At 41.8% G+C, this 25,356-nt stretch overlaps 1 protein-coding gene across 2 annotated transcripts in view; it reads left to right on the forward strand.

Annotated features, from left to right (window-relative positions):
- Positions 1 to 4,553: 4,553 nt before the first annotated feature.
- The window catches only part of SLCO4C1 (solute carrier organic anion transporter family member 4C1), an 83,345-nt gene continuing 62,542 nt past the window's right edge, over positions 4,554 to 25,356 (forward strand). For both annotated transcript variants that reach the window (XM_055430609.2, XM_088838444.1), the window contains exons 1-2: positions 4,554 to 5,019; positions 9,158 to 9,421. In XM_055430609.2, coding sequence (XP_055286584.2) covers positions 4,701 to 5,019; positions 9,158 to 9,421 — 583 coding nt within the window. In that variant the 5' untranslated portion in view covers positions 4,554 to 4,700. The remainder of the gene's footprint in view (positions 5,020 to 9,157; positions 9,422 to 25,356) is intronic.

The following is a 25,356-nucleotide window of genomic DNA, read 5'->3' on the forward strand; positions in this document are numbered from 1 at the left end:
GAGGGGGTAAAAAACAGAATGTACGTATGTGTGTGCTCAGTTGCTTGTCAGGTTGAACTCTTTGTGACCCCATGGACTGTAGCCCGCCAGGCTCCTCTGTCCATGGAATTCTCCAGGCAGGAATATTGGAGTGGGTTGCCATGCCCTCCTCCAGGGGAGCTTTCTGACCCAGGGGTTGAACATTCGTCTCTTATGTTTCCTGCATTTGCAGGTGGGTTCTTTACCCACTGAGCCACAAATGTATGTCTGTTCAAAATAAGATAAATGTTTTATATCTCAATCACTCATCAGTAAAACAGGCTTAGTATATAAGTGAAAAAAGTTTTACAAAATAGTACTTATGTGTCATCCACTGTGAATTTTCTTCTAAATTCTAGTTTATTTCATTAAGAAGTAATAGTGTTTGACAAACATTCCTCCATGATACATTAAGTGAGCCTACTGTCTATGGTTATAATAAATAAAATGTCTTGTTTCAGGATGAATGACAACCTTTCCATCACCATGCTCTCATCTCTGGATGTAAGGCTATACTTGGATAGGACCGGCACGCGCTCCCTAATTATTGCTGTTTAAGAGGCATTAGCACTGAATCTAGAAGTAGCTTCTTGGGCAGGCAATTAGTCTGAATGGGGATAGGAAGACTTGAAAACTGTCTCTAGAATTGGTTATAAAAATTCTCAAACAATATGTCTGAACTACACTTAGCAAAGTTAATAGAGGTCTCAGATATTACTGGATACTATACTGCTGTTATTGTTGTTCAGTCTCTCAATCATGTCCGACTCTTTGCAACCCCATGGACTATACAGTCCATGGAATTCTCCAGGTCAGAATACTGGAATGGGTAGCCTTTCCCTTTTCCAGGGGATCTTACCAACCCAGGGATCGAACCCAGATCTCCCACATTACAGGTGGATTCTTTACCAGCTGAGCCACAGGGGAAGCCCAGAACTTGATAGCATGATTAATTAATATTTAGTGAAATACTCCAATCCAACTTTCGATAAAAGGGCACTTACAAATGAATAATAGTACTAATGTACTGAAAATGATATCATATAGCAGTGTAGTAGAAAAGACTCATTGGGAAAGACCCTGATGCTGGGAAAGATTGAACAGGGGTTGGTGCAGAGGAAGGAGAAGGGGGTGGCAGAGGATAAGATGGTTAGATAGCATCACCGACTCAATCGACATGAATCTGAGTCAACTCAGGGAGATAGTGAAGGACAGGGGAGCCTGGAATGCTGCAGTCCATGGGGTCACAGAGAGTCTGACATGATTGAGAGACTGAACAACGGCAGCAGTATAGTATCCAGTAATATCTGAGACCTTTATTAACTTTGCAAAATGTAGTTCAGACATATTATTTGAGAATTTTTATAACCAATAATTGGGACTTCCCTGGTAGCTCAGATGGCAAAGAATCCACCTGCAACTCAGGAGTCCCCAGTTTGATTCCTGGGTCGGGAAGATCCCCTGGAGAAGGAATAGGCTACCCACTCCAGTATTCTTGGGTTTCCCTTGTGGCTCAGATGGTAAAGAATCCACCTGTCACAGGGGAGACCTGGGTTCGATCCCTGGGTTGAAAAGATCCCCTGGAGGAGGGCATGACCACCCACTCCAGTATTCTTGCCTGGAGAATCCCCATGGACAGAGAAGCCTGGCGGGCTACAGTCCATTGGGTCTCGAAGAGTCAGACACGACTGAGTGACTAAGCACAGCACAGCACAACAAAACCAATAATCAGATCTGAAGAAGTTGGTTCCTTAACAGTCTGCAGTCTTATGAAGCCTAATAGTTTTGTGTACGTAGCCCTGATTACATAGCAAATAGACAGTATTTGTGGTTTTTATTATGTTCCTTTTTGGACTAAATATTTAGGGAAAGATAAACATTCCAAGATAATAATGTCTTTGTTTAACATACATTACTTTCAGATGCATTAGTTTACCTTCGGAAGGGGAGAGAGAATGGGTTCTTTGAAAATCTAATCATACCATGATCATGTCATGCCTCAGCTCCAAACCTTCCTGTTTTAATCACAACAAAGCCAAAGTCTTTATAATGGCCTACCAGATCTGGCCCCTGCCACTTCTCTCCCACTCCACCTGTACCCCTTTACTTGCCATGAACTTCTAGTGCTCTCCAACCATCTCATTCCAGCCCACTTGACTTCCCCAACATACCAGACACCCTCCTTTACTTTCTTCAGGTTTTTGCTTAAAAACCTGTGGCCTTTCCTGACCACCTTATTTAAAATTGCATCAAATTCTCCCCCTTCCCCCCAAACACCCTTCCCAGCCTGTCCTTGCTTTCCTTTTCTCCACAGCATTTGTAGAGATATACTCCATTATTCGGACACGACTGAGTGACTGAACTGAACTGAACTCCATTACTCTTGCCTGGAAATGTCCATGGACAGAGACTGGTGGGCTAAAGTCCAGAGGATCTCAGAGTTAAACAGGACTGAGTACGCCCATGGACAGTGGAGCCTGGTAGGCTGCAGTCCATGGGGTCGCTACGAGTCAGACATGACTGAGCGACTTCACTTTCACTTTTCACTTTCACACATTGGAGAAGGAAATGGCAACCCACTCCAGTGTTCTTGCCTGGAGAATCCCAGGGAAGGGGGAGCCTGGTGGGCTTCCGTCTATGGGGTCACACAGAGTCGGACACTACTGAAGTGACTTAACAGCAGCAGCAGCAGAGTACACCTGCAGGTACTACATATTTAGGGGTTTCCCAGGTGGGCTCGACTGAACAACTTCACTTTCACTTTTCACTTTCATGCATTGGAGAAGGAAATGGCAACCCATTCCAGTGTTCTTGCCTGAAGAATCCCAGGGACAGGGGAGCCTGGTGGGCTGCCGTCTATGGGGTTGCACAGAGTTGGACACGACTGAAGCGACTTAGCAGCAGCAGCAGCAGGTGGGCTCAGTAAAGAACCCACTTGCAGTGCATGACACAGGGGCTGCAGGTTCCATCCTCGAGTCAGGAAGATTCCTTGGCGAAGGAAATGGCAACCCTCTCCAATATTCTTGTCGAGGAGAATCTCACAGTCCACAGGGTCAATCGCACAGTAGTCCACAGGATCACAGTGACACAGGACTGGGAACACACGCACTGCATATTTATTACTTATTGTCTGTCTTTCATCAGAATGTAAGCACAGTAAGCCTAGGGGTGTTTGTACGTTTTTGTGCACTTTTTCACCCCGGGGGCTACGAACAGTGTTTGGCGCCTGGAAAATAAATATGTTTTGTTAATAAATCAAAGGACGAATGAATGAATTGTAACTACAATTATCACAGTGGTGTTCAGTTCTTCAAGGAGTTATTGTTATTTATTCTACATACAGAAATTATTTACACAACTGTCAGCATTGTTCCTCTGAAGGCATGAACAACAGAAAGAATATTATATATATACATGGCTTTAAAGTTTCTTAATTTGTATTCCTTCACTTCGGGGGAAGTAAAAGCTACAAAAAAGGGGGTTATCATGCCAATGGCTGTAGTGGTGAGGGCTGGTAGGGATTTCCGTTTCTAGGGAGGATGACAGGTGCGAAGTCTTTTACCGTGATGCTCACGGAATCCAAAATACTGTACCTGTGGCGGCTCAGATCCTTGGGAGTCCAGACCTAAGCCTGATTGGCTAAGCGGCAAGGGAAGACTTCCCCGGTGGCTCAGCCGGTACGCCCGCAAGGCGGGAGACCCTGGTTCGGTCCCTGGGTCGGGAAGATCCCCTGGAGGATGGGGACCCACTCCCGTAGTCTTGCCTGGGAAACTCCCTGGACGGAGGAACCTGGTGGGCCATACAGTCCATGGGGTCGCCAAGAGGTGGCCACGACTGAGCGACAGGTTCAAGGGAAGAAGGTCACTGGAGAGTTTCTGGAATTATCTCCTGAAGCAGATGTGCTCACAGCCTTCCCGTCAGCGGCGAGACGACGCCCACAACGTCACGGTGGTTCTCAGTCCCCGGGAAGGGGCGCGGGGGGACCCGGGGGCCCCCTCTCAGCCTTCGGAGGAGGCGGGCGGGCCGCGCGCCGGCGGCGGCGACAGAGCCCCCGAGGGGGACGCCGGGAGGCGGGACTCGGCCCGCGCGGGCGGGCGAGGCCGGGGGCTGACAGGACCGCTGCGGGGCCCGCGGCTGCCTGCTCGCCGAGGAGGTGCCCGGCGACGGCGGCGGCGACAGAGCCCCCGGGGGGGACGCCGGGAGGCGGGACTCGGCCCGCGCGGGCGGCCACAGGTGGGCGAGGCTGCCCGCTCGCCGAGGAGGCGCGTGGCGACGGCGGCGGCGACAGAGCCCCCGGGGGCACGCCGGGAGGCGGGACTCGGGCCGCGCGGCGCCCACAGGCGGGCGAGGCCGGGGGCCGACAGCACCGCCGCGCGGCCGCCAGCTCGCGGAGGAGGCGCGCGGTGACCGGGCCGGGGAGCCCCTGGGCAGGACGCCCGGGAGGCGGGGACTCCCTCCGCGCGGCGGCCACAGGTGGGCGAGGCCGGCGGCCGCCAGCTCGCGGAGGAGGCGCCCGGCGACGAGAGCGCCCCTGAGCGGGACGCCGGGAGGCGGGACTCGGCCCGCGCGGGGGCGCTGCCACCTGCCCGGAGGAGGTGCCCCAGCGCAGCCTGGGTGCACTTTTCATTATCATTGTTGTGCGGCTCCGGCAGCCCCGGGGAGTCGGAGGACGCGCCCGAATCATGAAGAGCTGCAAGGGCATCGAGAACCCGGCTTTCGTCGCCTCCAGCCCAGAGAGCCCGCGCCGCGCCTGTGCGCCGTCGCCTTCCATCGAGCTCGCCTTCCCGGCCGCCCCGGCCGCCGGCTCGCCGCCGCCGCCGCCCGCGCCTCAGGAGCCCCCGGCGCGCCCCTCGGGGGCCCCCGGCGCCTCCGCGCCCGGCTCGCTGTCCGAGTATGAGGAGGGGCCCTGCGGCTGGGGCGGCTTCCAGCCCCAGGCTCTCCGGCGCTGCAACACGCCCCAGGGCTTTCTGTTTCACTACTGCCTCCTGGCCCTCACGCAAGGTGAGCGCCGCGCCGGCTCCGGGGGGCGTCGGGGGGCGCCGGCGGGGAGAGTCGGAGGCGCAGGTGCCGGGGGCGGCCCGGGGGTGGCCCGGGGGTGAGGCGGTCTGCGCGCCCGAGAGGGGTGGTCCCCGGCTCGGGACTCGCGAGCGCTCGCACCGACGCCACCCAACCAGGTTCACGCTTCTGCATTTTTAGCTTCTCTTTTAGCGAAACATTGAAAACGGCCGGGCAAACTCTTTCTCTTTTAAGTGTTCTGCCTCCAGCCAACAATTTCCTGCAGAGAAGGTGGAAATGAGGGGAACCGGGTGCTCAGGGTGGGGTGGGGTGGGGGGGCGCGTCTCTGCATTACAAAAAGCATGCGTTTTGCTAAAACAAAACCCCCTTATTAAAGGGATTTGTCTTTACATCGCTTCTGGGAGAGAATGGATAAATGTGCAGCTGAAGGTAGGGCGGTTCGCCAAGGAGAAACTTATTGAGCATACATAGCAGTGGTCAGATCTGTGCATTCACGTTCTCCTGAGTCCAGGGATTAAAAATCTGCAGAGGCTTCAGGTGTTATTAACTGGTAAGTAAGTGTAAGTGAAGTGGCTCAGTCGTGTCTGACTCTTTGCGATCCCATGGACTGTAGCCTACCAGGCTCCTCTGTCCGTAGGATTTTCCAGGCAATAGTACTGGAGTGGATTGCCAATTTCTTTCTCCAGAGGATCTTCCCGACCCAGGGATCGAACCTGGGTCTCCTGCGTTGTAGACAGACTCTTTACCGTCTGAGCCACCAGGGAAATTCTGTAAGTGAAGTGAAAGTCACTCAGTCTTTGCGACCCCATGGACTGAGAAGTCGAAGTCCGTGGAATTCTCCATGCCAGAATACTGGAATGGGTAGCCTTTCCCTTCTCCAGGGGATCTTCCCAACCGAGGAATTGAACCCCAGGTCTCTCGCATTGCGGGCAGATTCTTTACCAGCTGAGCCACAAGGGAACTGGCTTCAAACCCCTTATCTGTTTGTTCACGGATCTCTTTTAGATTCTCTCGGGAGTTACTGATAAAAGCCCAGGTTTATACCCTCAGGATGGAGAAGGAAATGGCAACCCACTCCTGTGTTCTTGCCTGGAAAATCCCAGGGACGAGGGAGCGTGTTGGGCTAACGTCTATGGGGTCGCACAGAGTCGGACACGACTGAAGCGACTTAGCAGCAGCAGCAGCATACCCTCAGGAAGTTGCAATCTAAGTCTCGATTAGAGGGGTAGGTAGTGAGGCAGAGGGACAGTGGTTCTCATGAAGGAAAGCATGCAGAGAATGAAAGAAATGGAACTTATGCTAGGGCGACAAATTAAGGACAGGGAGCATTGAAATGGAGCATCTTCAAGGACATGCTATAAGTTATCTGGAATTTGATAGTATGTAGATTTTTTTTGGGGGGGGGGAAGGTCACAGTTTAAAACTTTTGTTAAGAGGCAATTAAGTACTGATGGAAAGAAATGTAATCGGGAAAAAAAATTGAATTTGAAATAGCTCTTTTTGGGCTTCCCTGGTGGCTCAGAGGTTAAAGCGTCTGCCTCCAATGCGGGAGACCCGGGTTCGATCCCTGGGTCGGGAAGATCCCCTGGAGAAGGAAACGGTAACCCACTCCAGTATTCTTGCCTGGAGAATCCCATGGACGGAGAAGCCTGGTAGGCTACAGTACACGGGGTCGCAAAGAGTCAGACAGGACTGAGCGACGGAAGGGAACGGAAGATTAACGGAGACTGAATCGAAATATATTTCACCTGTTCCTATTCCTGCCCCACTGTCTTAAAGCAACTCAGTGTTGCTTGCGCAGGTTAGGTGCTGAGTAAATATTTGATTGCGAAGCAGCTGCAGCTCTTCTCCTAGTGACAGTTTTGTGCTCGCATTACTTCCTTTTCCACCGTTCTTGTCCCCACCAAAGTTGGCCCTCTCGCAGCATCTTAACTTTAATTGTCCAAAATCAGTGATTACCAAGCATCTTAAGGTCAAATGTAAAGTTCAAAGAAATTCAGTTCAGTTGCTCAGTCATGTCCAACTCTTTCACAAGTCAAAATTTATCTTGTGTTTTAAAACGTATTCTGAAACTGCAATATTATTCCAGAATATATCATTTTATGTTTAATATAAACTATTGTTTAAAATTATTATCAAATGTAATTGAAATTCTTAGAGAACTGTGTCAAGTTTAGCCTGGAGTTACCCTACCTGGAAATCTCCAACTTCAGAAGCGTAATCTGAGATGAAAATGATTCCATAAATTCTTATTTCGGCTTAAGTTTGAATGACTGAAAACATTATCGTGTTTCTCAGTCTTGATTCTTGGGAAGACTGTTTCCAAGATATAGTATAATAGGTGATTAATTGGTGAAAAAAGACCCCAAACTCGTCAAATGAGTTTACTTAACCCAGCCACTTATAAAAAATAAACAGTATTTCTCTTAGCACTTAATTTCCTAATGTACCTCCTAGCTTCTTACATGTACAGTGGATGTAGTATGCAGTCTTTCACGAAATTTCTTTTTTTGAAAAAGCAAAGTTCTTGGAGTTTATGTAGTGTAGAATTTACTTTGGGATCCTAGGCTTAAAATGCAGTCTTTCCATAAGAGTCTACGAATTTACTTACTCAAATTTTTTTTACTGTAAAAATAATGAATTCTAATGACTGATTTTTAATCAGTATAGCTAGGGTGTTGGGAAGTTGATTTTAGATGGAAACTTTTCAGATTCTCAGACAACGTTTGTGGTGGTGGTTTAGTCACCAAGTCGTGTGGACTGTTGCGACCCCATGGACTATAGCCTCCCAGGCTCCTCTATCCATGGGATTTTCCAGGCAAGAATACTGGAGTGGATTGCCATTTCCTTCTCCAGGGGATCTTCCTGACCCAGGAATCAAATCCGGGTTTCCTGCCATGCAGGCAGATTCTTTACCGACTAAGCTATACCTCCTTATAAATCTGTCATTCCTAGCTATTTAGAAATTTTATCTTAAAACATCAAGAGCTATAACTTGGCGTATAGATTTATTAAACTGATATGAAAGTAAAAATCATGTTAGAACTTTTAAAATTTGTATAAAGTTTCTTGCAATATATTCCCAGTTACAGTCTTGATAAAGCAAAATTTGAAGGGATTATAGAGATAATGTCTTGGATATACTCTTTCTATTAATTAATGATTGAAAACAATTCATGGTAGCCTCTTAAGTAAAATTAATAATCAGTTTGAAACTTTGTAATTTGATCAAATGGCTTCTATTTTCACTTTATAGTAATATCTTGGAGAAGGCAATGGCACCCCTCTCCAGTGTTCTTGGCTGGAGAATCCCAGGGATGGGGGAGCCTGGTGGGCTGCCGTCTGTGGGGTTGCACAGAGTCGGACATGGCTGAAGAGACTTAGCAGCAGCAGCATAGTAATATCTAAACTTCTATATAATCAGTATCCTAATCGGACATTTTTGTTGTTAGTCAGATTTGAATTTTCAGCTTTTTCTTGTTTATCTTATATTCTTTCATCACAGTTATAATGAGCAGATGAAGTGTAAGTTGTTTGTTTTTTATTTTCTGTCACGTTGCCTATGATTTAGAATGCTAGTAATTGAAATAGACTTTTAGTTTGTTTTTGCCCCAGGAACTTTTAAATGATGACTTTAATGACTCTAAGAGTGCTAGAAGATAGTAGAGGTTTGAGAACTCAATTGCACCTTTCATAAGACTAAGTCAAGGATTGAGTAATTTGAACAGTTTTAGCATTTGACCTCTCTATCACCTGTATGTTTTGCAGTCTTCCAAGTGAGGCCCATGGGAATATACTATACCTGGAAACTCTTTAACGAATCAGCTTCATGAGACTTTACCAGTCTCTTGTCATTTAAAGAAACATGGTTAGCTGTAATTCAGTATGTGATAAGCATCAACTTTATTTAACAGCTCAATATTCACAAATGTATAATTTAAAAGAGAACTGATTTGTAAAGGAAATATGTTTGGCTTGCTTAGTTTTGAAACTGAGATTTTTAAAATTGGATATTTAAAAATATTAAAAGAAATGAACAATCTTTAGTAATGTCATGTTAATGATCATACTCTATATGGTAAAGCTGTAATAATGCACATGGATTTCCTCTTTTCTCTTTTAGGTATTGTGGTGAATGGCCTGGTAAATATTAGCATTTCCACTATCGAGAAGCGCTATGAATTGCAGAGCTCCCTGACGGGCTTGATATCATCAAGCTATGACATTGCCTTCTGCTTGCTGTCTCTATTTGTATCATTCATTGGTGAAAGAGGACACAAACCGAGATGGCTTGCATTTGCATCCTTCATGATAGGGCTGGGAGCGCTTGTGTTTTCACTGCCCAAATTTTTTAGTGGAAAATACCAATTTGGGGCCCTTTTTGAAGGTAAGTTTCTGTTCCCTTCTTGCTTGTTTGAAGAAGTTGTATTGGCTCTGTGGTGCACCTCACTTGTATGGGTATGTAGGGTAAGGGCTTAGCCGTCTTCCGCTGTTCCCTGCTTTGTTACGATGTGATTTGTGTGGGGTAGGAGACTATAGAGACAGATTGTGCATTGTTCATTGCTTCAGTGGATCTCCAAGTTTTTAATCTTCTAATACTCATTCCTCGTATTATACACAATCTTCCTTAAAAAAAGACATGACCTGTTTTGCTTTGCTGGTGGTGTGGCTTCGCTGGGGCTTTAAGATCTAGTTTTTCCCCTTGGTGGTTCTGTTTGCTGTGCTTACAGCTCTGCACCCTGGACCCGCTGACTCCCGATTTGAGAATGAGAGGCGAAACTTACAGGAGTAGGGCTTTTCCTGAGTACTGAAATTAGCTTCACTTTTGACTCTGATTTAGAGATGCAGAACTTCATGAGTTACCTAAAGTGTTGCTCTGCTCAGTACATTATTTAAAGGCTCAGAAAGGAAGTTTGATTATTTATATTCCTTCTCCTTTTTTCCCCCAAAGTATCTTTTTTTAATGGAAAACCAATTATGGTAGAGCCCGAGAAATGTGCCAATGAAAGCAGACTTTTTAAACACTTTTTGTCCTTCTTGAGACTTAATAGCAAATATTGAAATAAAATCAGAGAGTTACAAACTCAGAAGCTTTCAGAGGTTCAGTTCAGTTCAGTCGCTCAGTCGTGTCCGACTCTTTGCGACCCCATGAATCACAGTACGCCAGGCCTCCCTGTCCATCACCAACTCCCGGAGTTCACTCAGACTCATGTCCATCGAGTCAGGGATGCCATTCAGCCATCTCATTCTTTGTTGTCCCCTTCTCCTCCCGCCCCCAATCCTTCCCAGCATCAGAGTCTTTTCCAGTGAGTCAACTCGTCGCATGAGGTGGCCAAAGTATTGGAGTTTCAGCTTTAGCATCAGTCCTTCCAATGAACACCCAGGATTGATCTCCTTTTGAAAAAAAGGCTTATAGTAAGAAGAAAGGGGAACTGGGGCCTGCTGCATGATAGCCATTATTTTTTAGAAAGTTAAGATTTTTATATTTGTATTAGTATTGAAGATTCATATTAAAGTGTTAACATTTCCCAAGATCTATTTCCCAATTGTCGACTGACAACAAATAGGGCAGTATTTTAAATAACAAAGTATATATATCATGCAGCGTGGTTTTAGGGGTGCACTTACTAAGTAAGCAGACTTCATTTTAGAAATAAAAATAGAATATGCAAGTATATGGATCAAGAGATGTTTTAAAAAGGTGGTACAGCTTGAAATGAATGAGATAAGTTGAATGTGTTATCTACAGAAAGAACAGTTACTGGGTTCTAGTATATTATCTAAGATTCCATAAAATTTTATTAGGTCAACTGCACATACTTTCTCTGGGAGTAGTTTTAGGAATAAGAGATGCAGGATTTAGTATAGTATCTTTGATATCTTAATGGTAAGGGAAAAGCTGAATTTTTATCTGTCGCAAGAAATATAAAACTGATTCTGTGATAGCAAAAATATTATTGTATTGATAGCCTTTAGATGGTGACCTTTGTCCTGAATTTAATCCCTCATTTTTCCAGTTGATCAGATACCCTACTGTTCTTAAAGTATACAGACTTTGTTTAAAAAACAAAACAAAACAACTTTAACTCTTTGAACTAAAACACAAACACCTGCTCCAAATGCAAAAGCCTGATCTGTCCTCAGCTGTCTTCTTAGCTTCCTCTCTTCGTACACCCGTTTTGTTGCAGCCAGTTTGAATAATTTCTATTTCCCAAAGGGAAATTGCCAAAAATTAAGGAGTGTGTGGCCAGAGATGAAGCCAAGAAGGTTCTTGAAACCAGATTATAAACTTTTAGTACATTATTGCATATCATGCAAGTTTTCACCACATTCATATTGATGTTTTTCATGATTTTAGTTGAAGTAGATTAGGTAGAAGAATTGGATGAGCTGTAAAATTTTTACTCGAAATTGACTCATAATTTAAATAATAATTTCTCTATGGAAAATAAAAATAAAATTTCAGTTTGCCCTTATTCTGCCATTGGTATGATGAATATTTATTGATATGGACTCTCAGTTCAGTTCAGTTCAGTCGCTCATGCCCTCTGGGTTGTACATACTAGTGGGAGGAAATACAAAATAAAGCACCAAACATGATAACTAAAGATTGAGGTGAGTGAATAAGGGAAGAAATAGTATGAAGTAATAGTGCACACAAGGAAAAATACATGGGCAAGGGAAGGCTATTGTGATAAAAACTGGATAATGAGGAGCCAGTCCTGAAAGATGATTTCCAGGCAGGAGAGAAAATGATCGCAGGCTTTGGAGCAGGAAACAGCTTGGTAGATTTTAGGAAGTGTCCGTTTTGGCCAGCATTCTCAAAGGTAGGGAAAATGTAGCTGAGATGAACTTGAGAGGCAGGCAGACCACAGCGTGAGTCATCTGGATTTGTCTTTAAATGCAATGGGAATTCATGAGAGAGTTTTACACAGGGGAGTACATGATCTTATTTATGTTTTTAAATCATCATTTGGCATCTGTTGTTCTGAGGGACAAGAGTATTTGCGAGGAAATCACCCAGGAGATTTTCACTATAGTTCAGGTGAGCAAAAAAGGTGGTTGGGGTGGGGTTGGTAACAGTAGAAATTTAGAGGAGTGATTGATTCCCAATGTATTTTGGAGGAAAAAGAGACGGGTCTTTATAGTGGATTGATTGTGAGGAAGGAAAGGGTAATGACTCCTTCATATTTGGTTTGGCCAACTGGGGCCATCTACTCTCGTGTGGAAGACTGGGTAGAACATTATTGGGAGTGCAAATCAAGAATTCAGGTTTGGACTTAAGTAGGAACCGCATACTATATATCCAGTGTTGCAATATATATCTCTAGACATGAATGTTTATGTAAATGTTCAAGTCATTCTTTAGTCTTCATTCCTAGAAATGAAAACGCTGGTTAGAAGGGCTTCCTTATTCTAATTTTTGATAGGTAGTGTCACACTGACTTTTAGGAAAGAATATACCAGTTACTCTTCCACAGTCCATATAAGAAAAATGCCTGGTTGCTTTTTTGAAGTGTTTACATTCTTTTTTCCCTGAAACTTTTCCTTAATAGAAATGTCACTGGGGTGTGTTTGTGTGTAAGTGGAGGTGTTTACAATGTAACAGATACAAAACTCGGGGTTGAAATTACATTATATATGTAAAGGAAACTGGACACTTGCAAATAGAAGGAATGTTAGAAGTTGTGAATCCCTTCTTTTACCATGTAGAACCTTAGGACAGGGCTTCCCTTGTGTCTCAGATGGTAAAGAATCCACCTGCAATGCAGAAGACCCAGATTCTATCCTGGGGTTGGAAAGATCCCCTGGAGAAGGAAATGGCAACCCACTCCAGTATTCTTGGCCGAAGAATTCCATGGACAGAGGAGCCTGGCGGGCTACAATCCATGGGGTCGCAAAAAGTCAGATAAGGCTGAGTGACTAACACACACACACACACACATGCACACACCCCCTAGGAGAAGAGGTGAAGTGACTTTATAGCAATTTCATAGGTGGTCAATAACAGCTAAAATTAATACTAGTTTTTGTGCTTTGTTTAGGCTTTTAAACTTTTTAATTTATTACTGGTAGTTGGTTAATTAAGTTTATCAAATAATTTCATATTTTTTATGAAATTAAATATCTTTATGAAATTAAACCATTTTTTCCCTAAGTTCACATAGCTAGTTTTATTTTAATTTTTATTGAAGTGTAGTTGATTTGCAGTGTTGTGTTTCTGCTGTACAGCAAAGTGGATCGTGTATGTGTGTGTGTGAATTTTCAGTGTGTCTGACTCTTTGCGACCCCATGGACTATAGCCTGCCAGGCTCCTCTATCCATGGAATTCTCCAGGCAAGAATACTGGAGTGGGTTACCATTCCCTTCTCTGGGGGTCTTTCCGACCCAGGGATTGAACCCAGGTCTCCTGTGTTGCCAGCAGATTCTTCACTGTCTGAGCCACCAGGGAATCCCTCATTTACATATATCCACTCTTTCTTAGATTCTTTTACCACATAGGTCATTACAGAATATTGAGTAGAGTTCCCTGTGCTATACAGTAGGTCCTTATTAGTTACCTATTTCATATATACTAGTGTGTATATGTCAGTTCCAATCTCCAAGCTTATCCCTTCTCCCTTCTCCCTTGTGAAAGCCCGTTGGTAACCATAAATTTGTTTTCTACATCTGTGACTATTTCTGTTTGGTAAATAAGCTCATCTGTACCATTTTTTAGATTCCACAAGTAAGTGATATCAAATGATATTTCTTTCTCTAACTTCACCCAGTATGGCAATCTCTAGGTCCCTCTGTGTTGCTGCAGACAGCGTCATTTTGCTCTTTTTGTGGCTGAGTGATCTTCCTTTGTATGTATGTACCACATCTTCTTTATCCAGTTCTCTGTCAGTGGACATTTAGGTTGCTTCCATGTCCTTGCTGTTGTAAGCAGTGTTGCTATGAACATTGGAGCATATGTATATTTTTGAATTATAGTTTTCTTCATACATATGTCCAGGAGTAGGATTGCTGGATTATATGGTATCTCTGTTTTTAGTTTCTTAAGGAACCTCCGTGTTCTCCATAGTGGCTTTACCAATTTACATTGCCATGAACAGTGTAGGAGGGTTCTCTTTTCTCCACACCCTCTCCAGTATCTATTTGTAAATTTTTTGATCATGACTATTCTGAACTGCGTGAGGTAATACCTCATTGTAGATTTAATTTGCATTTCTATACTAATTAGTGATGTTGACCATCCTTTTGTGTTCTTTTGGGCCGTCTGTAACCGATAGCCAGTTTTAATGGTCTGTACTAACTTGTCTGCTCAAGTGAATTAATCCACTTTTGTAAATACAGGATCATATAACCACGAATCTGAGTTATTTATCCAACTCTAAGGAGAATGTTGAAAAAAACTGGAGATTTAAGTGAGAAAAGGAAAACAAATAAGTTTGAAAGCTTTTGGAAATAAATTAGAAGGATATGTAAAATCTTCTTAGGTAATTTTATATAAATAACCTAAAGAGCATAACATTAATAAATCATATTATTTGAATCATACATGTCATTTTAAGTTAATCTGAAACTGACATTGAGAAAATTAATATATTCCTTCATATGCTTTTTTTGTTGCTGTTGTTTCGAACTTGAGGGAAACCAAACATCAGTTTGGATGAAATACTCTCTGTAAGAGGAGATTAAAGTAATGTAATATAATTGGTAAGTAGAAGAAAAAAAATATGAAATATGATAAGCAGGTATAATTTCCACAGGTGTGAGAATGACACAAAAGGAGGTTAAGAATTAGCAAAAAGGAAGAAAAGTGTTTGAAAACAGCTTGAATTTTCTATTCTATAAAAAATAAATTTAAGTAGGTTTGGGAAATTATTTTCTTAAAGGAAATTTTAGTGGAGACATAAGGGTTAGAGGCAGTGATCTAACTTTAAATGGAAAAATTAACATTTATCAAAGAGAAGTTTTGCTTGCTGTTATTGGACAAACACAAGAAAAAAGGAAGAATTAATTTCAGGGAAATAAATGCTTCTAAGGGCTAATATGTTAACCTGAGAATAATGTCATAAACCATTTTCAAGTAAATCATATTTGCCATTCACTTTTGCTGTATTTTAACAGACCAATAACAGAACATATTTTAATATAGCTTTTAAATATTGTTAAAATGCAATAAATAATCAAATCTTTGCCACATAACATTTTTTCATCCAAGCGCTTTTTAATTTCCTTTGGATGAGTGTTAATTTAATGTTGGTAAATAAAATTATCTTTTCTTCTCTTTGAGACTTTGTGACAGGAGTCATTAGTAAATACTTAGGAATTATAGAGTACTAATTACTAAATCCAGTAAAGCTGTTTTTCTCTATTGACCAATAGTTGGATAAATTTTAAGTTGTATTATTTTCTTGTTTCCCTTTCGTATCCTTTTCTCTAAAGATAAATATATATATATATATATATAGCTCTCAACACTTCCCATTTGCTTAATCACTAAATTTCTAATGTTTTAGAAATGGTCTTTCAGGGAGCATTTTGCATCAAAGGATTTTAGTTAGGCAGACTGACTAACTAAAAACGTTGAACTAGGAAAATGATTAGAGCTGGACTCAAAATTGGACTTAATTTTTAATTACTGTTTTGTCTTTGTCTTGTGTTCTTAAAGGTTTTTTTTTTTTTTTTGGCTATGGAATGCTTGCCTAGGATGAAGACAGAGGGCCAAGAATCTTAGAGTTTTTCGGTGCATTACAGGATGCTTTAATTTTGTTTGGTCTCTGTTCCTTCTTCTTCATATTGCTTCTTTCATATGAAAATCATTTTTTCTTAGATTTAAATTTTACTATAATGAAATAAAGAGCAGAGGTGGTTTATTAGGTTAAAATATATAGTAGTGTAATAAAGTGAATTATTTAAAACAATCTTTAAATTTAATATACAACAGTGAAAGAGCTAGAGCTACCTTTTAGGGATATTCAGTGCTGTAGAAACTGTCACTGTTTTTACTGTTTCCCAGAATTCCTAGATAATATGAATTATCCTAGATGGTTGGTATCCTTATTTAATGCCCTCAGTTCAGTTCAGTTCAGTTGCTCAGTCGTGACCGACTCTTTGCGACCCCATGAATCACAGCACGCCAGGCCTCCCTGTCCATCACCAACTCCCGGAGTTCACTCAAACTCATGTCCACAGATTCGGTGATGGCATCCAGCCGTCACATTCTCTGTCGTCCCCGTCTCCTCCCGCCCCCAATCCTTCCCAACATCAGAGTCTTTTCCAGTGAGTCAACTCGTCGCATGAGGTGGCCAAAGTATTGCAGTTTCAGCTTTAGCATCAGTCCTTCCAATGAACACCCAGGATTGATCTTTAGAATGGACTGGTTGGATCTGAGATCCTAATTCTAATTCAAGAAGTGGGATTCAGGAATTTATGTTTTTTAAAATTACCCAGGTTATTTTAGAAGTCCGTTTTTGAAATACGTGTCCAGTTTAGAATTTCCTTATTTTGTGGCATCAACTGTTGACATAGAAATAAATGTTTCTTTTCATTTCAGGATTATTGATTTATATTTTCCTTTAAAACAGGAGTTTCACAAGCATCATGAAATACTACCTGCCTTAATGTAGCCAGTTTTGTTGAAATTCACATAACCTGATTCTGAAATAGAGGAAACTCAGAAAAAAATAAGTAGGGAGGCGTGTGTCAATGAGATGTTAGCACAAACTCAAATCTGCCCACAGTTATAGTTTGCAGACAGATACACATTTTAAAATTCATGGTCTTGAACAGAGAAAATAATGTTGCTACATTTACCAAAATATGATCTGCCAAGCCGAGTTTCTGACGGTGTCAGGGATATGTTAAACATGGGTTGCCCTAGTTCAGTGAGTTTGGGGAAAGATGAACACTTAAGTGAATGCATTGTGTGACTCTTTAGTTAGGGGATATGAAATGTCTGGTTCTGAACTTATCGACCAAAGACCTCCACAGATATGCTTGTCCCTTTTACCTTGCTTCCACTATTCACTTTACATTTTCTCCTCCAGATTAGTGGGAAGGTCTGCTTCCCACTAATGTCTCAGTATGTGATTTTAAATCCCTTGTTGACTTTAGAAACTTCATTATGGCCAGCACCTATAACAGTATAATGGATTGTAGGTACCTGAGAAATGTTTGTTGAGTTATCAGACATGTAAATGAATGACTGCACCCCTTCAGTAGAGGCACGTTGAGTCTGATGACTTGTCCTTTCACAGAAGGCAGTAAGAGTAGCTAATGGCAGATAAAGGCAGTCTAAAATTCTCTGTTCACATTTTCTATTAACTTGGCCTTATGGAACCCAAAATTACTCCATAAAGAATAATTTTCCCTTCTTTTGGCCACTGACTTGGAAAGAATTGTCAGTTATCAGAGTCAAAGATTATTTGCCATAAATGACCTTTATGGGTAAGATTTGGGATCTGAAATATTTGCAGTATGAAAAAGGAAGCTAAAATGAGAAAGCATATTCAGAAATAGAAGCAAAATGCATTGGTATTCTATTTTTGACTTTCATCTTAATTGCTTGCTAAAATATTGATTTTACTATCTACTGTACTTTTAAAGTGATACCAAAATGTCAGATGTTTTTGGATAGACTTTAGTGGTGATAACCCTTGTTTATCTTCCTGTGTTGAAATAAAAGGAAATGTTCTGATAGGGCATTCAAGCAGACCGTAGGCATAGTTCTGTCTAACAAGATGTAATATATGGGAGGTAGTGATTAAGCAATGCTTTTTGTAGCTTCCTCAGAATGGTTGGTAAAAACTGTGGTAAGGAAAAAATGAGGAAATTCAATTTTCTTGGTCACTAATTCTTAAAAATACACGAATTAGCCAGCGTGTTTTACTGTATTTTTTCTTTTATTTTAGTGGAATTAGCACATTATCACTAGGACTTCCCTGGTGGCTCAGATGGTAAAGTGTTTGTCTATAATACGGGAGACCCAGGTTCAATCCTGGGTCAGGAAGATCCGCTGGAGAAGGAAATGGCAATCCACTCTAGTACTATTGCCTGGAAAACCCCATGGACAGAGGAGCCTGGTAGGCTATAGTCCATGGGGTCTCAAAGAATCGAACGTGACTGAGCCACTTCACTTACTTCACTTCACTTAGCACATTACATTGAGTGAAAGTATCAGTAGTATGACAGGGATATTAAGGTCAGACAAAACAGTTTAAATTTTTGTTTGAGCACTGTATGATAGAGCTGTGTGATCCTACACAGGTTTTTTTCAACTATAAATCATGATGGTAATAGTAACTGCTACTTCATAGGAAATTACACACAGTGCTAAGGCAGTGCCCGGTATGGGTAAGTTCTCATCAAATAATAGTAATGAATAAAAATTATGTTCATGCTAATTAACAGTTATTTTAATGTAAAAAATTGCCTTTCTTGGTTTGTTTTAGCTATTATCAATGGTAGTTACAATATGGACAACTAAAAATCTTTCAGTCTGATGCATATGTTTTTGTAAGTGCCATTTGATATCAGCATATCCCAAAAGTCTGGCTAAACTTGATTTGCTGTAGCTAAATTAATTGGGGCTACTCAATATAACATACTAAAATATTGCCTGTTAAATAGCCATGGTGCCTCTTTCTAAATAGTTTTAATTTTTTCCTAATTTTGAATATGATATGTCCCTTTGGCAGCCAATCAGAAGATAGAAAAATTTAAAAAAGTGATATAAAAGGGGAAAAACTAGAATATATGGAATAAAAGGAAGGAAGTCTGCATGATAACACATCCTAGATAGCACACTATCAGTAGTTCAGCCTTTTAATGTATATACATATTCATATGTGTATTCACAAGTAGTTATGCACGATTGCACCTTTACATTACATAGTCATTAATACCATCGTCATTGGATCCATCCATAGTCATTGGATGGCTGGATGGCATCACTGACTCGATGGACATGAGTTTGACTAAGCTCCAGGAGTTGGTGATGGACAGGGAAGCCTGGTGTGCTGCAGTCCATGGGATTGCAAAGAGTCAGAGGCAGCTGAGTGACTGAACTGAGCTGAGTCATTAATACACACATTCTCGTACCTTCTTACTAACCTTTATACATATTCATGTATCTTTATATCACATTTTCATATATATATACCAATGCACATTTTAAGGAAACAATATTTTTAACTTACGGGTATCTATTTTTTAACTTAGAATATATTTGGGATATTGTAAATATTAAAAAAGACAAAACTGAAGAATATGCTTTTATATTGTTTCATTTTATAGATAATCTATTTAACCAACCCTCCTTTGTCGTGATTTTTATTAATGCATTTTATTTTTCTGGTTAGAAAAGTTCTATTGCCCATGGCAGACAATTTGAGTAATACTAAACAGTAGAAAGAGGGGAAAAAAATTCATTATTATTCTTTCCTCAAGAGAGCAACTTTGGGATTGTCTTAATATTTTTATTGTACATGTCTCTTATAGAGTTAGTATAATATTTCTCATAGTTTACAACATATGAGCATTCTTGTTCTTGTACCATATTCAATTATATATATTAACCATTCTCACAGAGCTAAATAATTACATTTTAAAAGTTTTCCATAATAAATCACCTCGTGATAACATTTTTATGTTTAAACATTGTACTATACTTTGGTAGTTATACAGTTCTTAACATTTTGACATTGACTTTTTTCATTCAGAATAATTCTGTAAAGACTCATCAGAGTTGAGTTTATTACTCTTTCCCTTTTATTGCTAATTAGTAAGTTTTTCATGGTATGGATTTACCATGTTTTGTCCAACCATTCACCTGCTAAAGGGCATTTGAGTTGATCTTAGTTTTTTGGCTATCCCAAGTTAAGTTATAAGCATTAGTATATGTATTTTTGTGTGAACATACTTTTCAGTTCTCTGGGATGGATGCCTTGGAGTAAATCTGATGGGTCATATGATAGTTCTCTTCTTAGTTTATTACTGTTTTCCAGAGTGATGGTACCATTAGCAACGTATGAATGATCCCGTTTATCTACGTCCTTGCCAACATTTCTTGCTGTCATTACTTTAAAAGCTTTTTTTAGTATTTATTTTTATTTATTTTATTTATTTGGCTGTGCTAGATCTTAGTTGCTGCACATGAGATATTCGATCTTTGTTGTGACATGTGGTGATTTTTAGTTGCAGCATGTGAGCTCTTTAATTGGGACATGTGGGATCTCGTTCCTGAAAAAAGATGGAAACCAGACCCCTTGAATTTGGAGCATGGAGTCTTAGCCCCTGGACCACTAGGGAATTTCCCCTCAGTATTTTTTATTTTACCCATTTTGATAGGTTGTAGTGAAATCTTGTTATACTTGTAGTCTGCATTTCCCTAATGGCTAATGATGTTGAGCATCTTTGCTTGTGCTTCTTTGCCATCTGTTTGTCCTTCATGTAATATCTTTTCTTATTTTTTGCCCATGTTCTAACTAGATTGTTTATTTTTTACTGTAGAGTTTTAAAAGTTACTTATGTATTCCAAGTACTAGATCTTTGTCACATAGGTGGTTTACAAATATTCTCATCTTGTCTGTAGCTTATCCTTTTCAACCTCGTTAACAGAGTTTTTCACAGAGCAAAAGATTTTAGTTTGAGTGAAATTCAGTTTCTCTCTTTTTTCCTTTTGTTGTCAAGCCTAAGAACTCTTTTTTCTAGTCATTGATCTCAAAGGTTTTCTATTTCTTTTCTTCAAAAGGTTTATCAGTTCAGTTCAGTTGCTCAGTTGTGTCTGACTCTGCAACTCCATGGACTGCAGCACGCCAGGCCTCACTGTCCATCGCCAACTCCTGGAGTTTACTCAAACTTATGTCCATTGAGTCGGTGATGCCATTCAATCATCTCATCCTCTGTCGTCCCCTTCTCCTCCCACCTTCAATCTTTCCCAGCATCAGGGTGTTTTCCCATGAGTCAGCCCTTGGATCAGGTGGCCAAAGTATTGGAGCTTCAGCTTCAGCATCAGGCCCTTCAATGATTATTCAGGATTGATTTCCTTCAGGATTGACTGGTTTGATCTCCTTGCAGTCCAGGTGACTCTCAAAAATCTTCTCTAGCACCACAGTTCAAAAGCATCAATTCTTTGGCACTCAGCCTTCTTTATGGTCCAACTCACATCCATACATGACTACTGGAAAAACCATAGCTTTGACTATACAGACCTTTGTTGGCAAAATAATGTCTCTGCTTTTTAATATGGTTTCTAGTTTTGTCATGGCTTTTCTTCCAAGGAGCAAGCGTCTCTTAATTTCATGGCTGCAGTCACCATCTGCAGGGATTTTGGAGCCCAAGAAAATCATTTCACATGATTCAGGTTTATGTGCCAATAATCACACTCTTAAGTTTTGCATTGTGTCTTGTCTCTTTGGACTTCCCTGGTGGCTCAGAGTTAAAGCATCTGCCTGCAATGCAGGAGACCTGGGTTCGATCCCTGGGTCGGGAAGATCCCCTGGAGAAGGAAATGGCAACCCACTCCAGTATTCTTGCCTGGAGAATCCCATGGACAGAAGATCCTGGTGGGCTACAGTCCATGGGGTCGCAAAGAGTCCGACATGACTGAGCAACTTCACTTCACTTCACTTCAAGCTTATCAGAGTAAAGAAGAGTCAAACCCTTTGGCACTTTTCCCTGAGCCTTATTTTCCAATTGAAAGTATTTGCTTGAAGTGCAGGTCAATAAAAACAAGTAGTTAGTAGTATGAGAGATATGCCTATGGTTACTTGTACCTTCCAAATCTATTTCCATCCATGTACAGTAGGTAACACATACTTCATGATGGAGAGTTCAGGTTGCAGTGCTCATAACACTGTTTATGTCTAACATACCAACATCTAAGAGCCAACCGACAGTTGCTTTTCAAAAGAATGATGTATGCCAAAAAGCTTAGTCTTAATTACAAAAACCCAGGGGTCTTCCCTGTGGAGACTTGCCAGAGGCTTCCTACATCTTCCCAGTCTGCCATATCACTGTCCAAACCTGCTGTAAGAACTTTATCATGTTCCAGAACTCAGAACTCAGAAGACCTCTGAGCAACACAGGTCAATTAAAATAGACTGTGGAGTAGATAAAACCAAGGCGATGGCCCCACTCCCTGTTAATGGCATGGGATGTATTTTGCTTGGGGTCGGCTTAATCCACTCAGTGCCATTAACAGGGAGTGGGGCCATCGCCTTGGTTTTATCTACTCCACATTCAATTTTAATTGACCTATATTGCTCAAAGGCCTTCTGAGTTCTGGAACATGATAAAGTTCTTGCAGCAGGTATGGACAATGTTTATGACTGTTTATGGCAGACTGTCCAAAGAACACTGTCATAAGTGTTGTCCATACCCGTTGGCCATACCTGAAGCTGAAGCTCCAAATACCTCGGCCACCTGATGGGAAGAACTGATTCCTTAGAAAAGACCCTGATGCTGGGAAAGATTAAAGGCAGGAGGAGAAGAGGACGACAGAGGATGAGATGGTTGGATTTCATCACCGATGCGATGGGCATCAATTTGAGTAAGCTCCAGTAGTTAGTGATGGACAGGGAGGCCTGGTGTGCTACAGTCCATGGGGTCGCAAAGAGTCAGACACGTCAGAGCGACTGAACTGAACTGAACTGACGGCAGACTGGGAAAATATAGGAAGCCTCTGGCAAGTCTTCACAGGGAGGACCCGTGGGTTTTTTTTAGTAAGGCTAAGCTTTTTTGTCTACCTTATTCTTTTGAAAAGCAACCATCGGTTTGCTCCTCAGTGCTGATATGTTAGACATAAACAGGATTATGATCACTGTGCGACCTGAACTCATCATGTGTGTTACTACTGTGGTGGTGGTTGAGTTGCTCAGTCGTGTTTGACTCTGCGACCGCATGGACTGTAGCCCACCAGGCCCCTCTGTCCATGGGATTCTCCAGGCAAGACTACTGGAGTGGGTTGCTATTTCCTTCTCCAGGGGATCTTCTAGACCCAGGATCAGACTCAGGTCTCCAACACTGCAGGCAGATTCTTTACTAGCTGAGCTATAAGGGAACAAATCATGAAATTAGACATGTGAAAGTTGGACATTTTGTTGTTAAATGATATGGTAGATGAAAATAAATTTGAAAGGTGCAAGTAACTATAGGCATATATCTCATACTACTAGCCTACTTGTTTTTTATTGACTTTCACTTCCCTCTTTTCCAATGGAGAAAGGTTATTATAGGCAGGAGTTAGCATGGTTTTACTACAAAACCCTAAATGTCCTCATTACAAGGATCTCACAGAGTTCCTTGTGACTGGCTAACAGAGCAGGAAAAGGTGTAGCCTGTTTTATGGAGGGTTTTTGCTGGTACCTACCAAAGGTGAACATTTTGTAGAGAAAGCCTACTCAGGCATGTACCTAAAAGTCTGTGGAAATTCTGTATTGATAGAAGAGAAGGCCTGAGGTATAGATTTTCATTGATTCACAAACAACAGTCTGGGCTTACCTTGTGGCTCAGACAGTAGAGAATCTTCCTGCAGTGCGGGAGACCCAAGTTTAATCCCTGGGTCAGGAGGATCCCCTGGAGAAGGAAATGGCAACCCACTCCAGTATTCTTGCCTGGAAAATCCCATGGACAGAGGAGTCTGGTGGGCTACAGTTCATGGGGTCACAAAAGAGTTGGACACGACTGAACGACCAATTCTTCTATGCACAACACTCTAATAGATAAGCTGGCCAGTCAGAAACTTGAAAACAAAACAAAACAAAAATGAAAGTTGTTAACAAGGTAATTTTAATAGTATGCTATGAGTTAATACGTATGTATAGTGCACTGCAGCCATGAAGTTGAGAGATGCTTGCTCCTTGGAAGGAAAGCTATGACAAACCTAGATAGCATATTATTAATAAAGATCAGAGACATTACTTTGATGGCAAAGGTATGTTTAGTCAAAGCTATTGTCTTTCCGGAGAAGGCAATGGCAACCCACTCCAGTACTCTTGCCTGGAAAATCCCATGGGTGGAGGAGCCTGGTAGGCTGTAGTCCATGGGGTCGTGAAGAGTCGGACACGACTGAGCGACTTCACTTTCACTTTTCACTTTCATGCATTGGAGAAGGAAATGGCAGCCCATTCCAGTGTTCTTGCCTGGAGAATCCCAGAGACGGCGGAGCCTGGTGGGCTTCCGTCTATGGGGTCGCGCAGAGTCAGACATGACTGAAGTGACTTAGCAGCAGCAGCAGCAGCATTGTCTTTCCAGTAGCCATGTACAGGTGTAGTTTGATCAAATAGAAGGCTGAGTGCCCAAGAATTGATGCTTTTGAATTGTGGTGTTGGAGGAGACTCTTCAGAGTCCCTTGGACAGCAAGGAGTTCAAATCAGTCAGTCCTAAAGGAAATCAATCCTGACTATTCATTGGAAGGATTGATGCTGAATCTGAAGCCTAGAATTTAAAGGTGTTTTTGCCACTTGTTAACTTGAGGGCATCCTTTGTAGAAGACGCCCTCAATCAGGAAGAAAATACGGTCTGTCCAGTGAGTGCCAATCAGTGTTTTTCCTCAGCCACTGTACTTTTTGTGGAATTGACCCATGTTAAAAATGACCACGTCTTATAGAAGGAAGCTAGACATGGGTTCAGAATGATTCTTTCCTCCTCATAGACTGGTGTAACTCCTGTATTGCAGATGCATTACCCAATTTACCAACTTCAGGGTCCAGTCCTGAGAGCAATGGTTTGGTAACATTGCCTCGGGCACCCAGTATACCCCAGGACAGCCAGAATATATCTCTCCTGGTTGCAGGTTGTCCTCCTGAGACAAATACACATTCGAGATATGATTTTACCACCTGTGATGCTTCTACCAACACTCAATGTTGTTTGACTTACAGAATGCCTTATTCATTGTTATAGCTAACTTCTGAAGAAGTTGCATCACCTCTGATGAAGAAATTCATTTGCAGCAGAACGATGGTAACAGACTTCTGCTCATGAAATTCACTTATGTATCTTACTATTTACCCCAACACCCGGAAGTCTCTGACTTGGTCGAACGGTGTCTATTTTGCTATAAGTTGCAGAATAAGATTTCCTTCTCTACAGAACATGGTATTTGCATTAAGTGAGGCAGACGCATTGTGTGTTGCTGGGGCCTCCGGAGCCACCACACGTATGGTGCTGAGCTAGGGAGTGGCAGTGGTCGGAGCCTTGTAGTCCTGTACCTAAAAATCCACGTACAGACTTTGTTTCCAGCCTTAGTCTCCATACTCAATAATCAGCAGGTAGAGAAGATGACCACTGAACTTGCGGAAGTGATGGGTCCTTGTTAAGAAGGGGAAT

Source organism: Moschus berezovskii, chromosome 8 (assembly GCF_049115385.1).
Source record: "Moschus berezovskii isolate FMDL1 chromosome 8, NW_MosBer_1.0, whole genome shotgun sequence".
NCBI lineage: Eukaryota > Metazoa > Chordata > Mammalia > Artiodactyla > Moschidae > Moschus > Moschus berezovskii.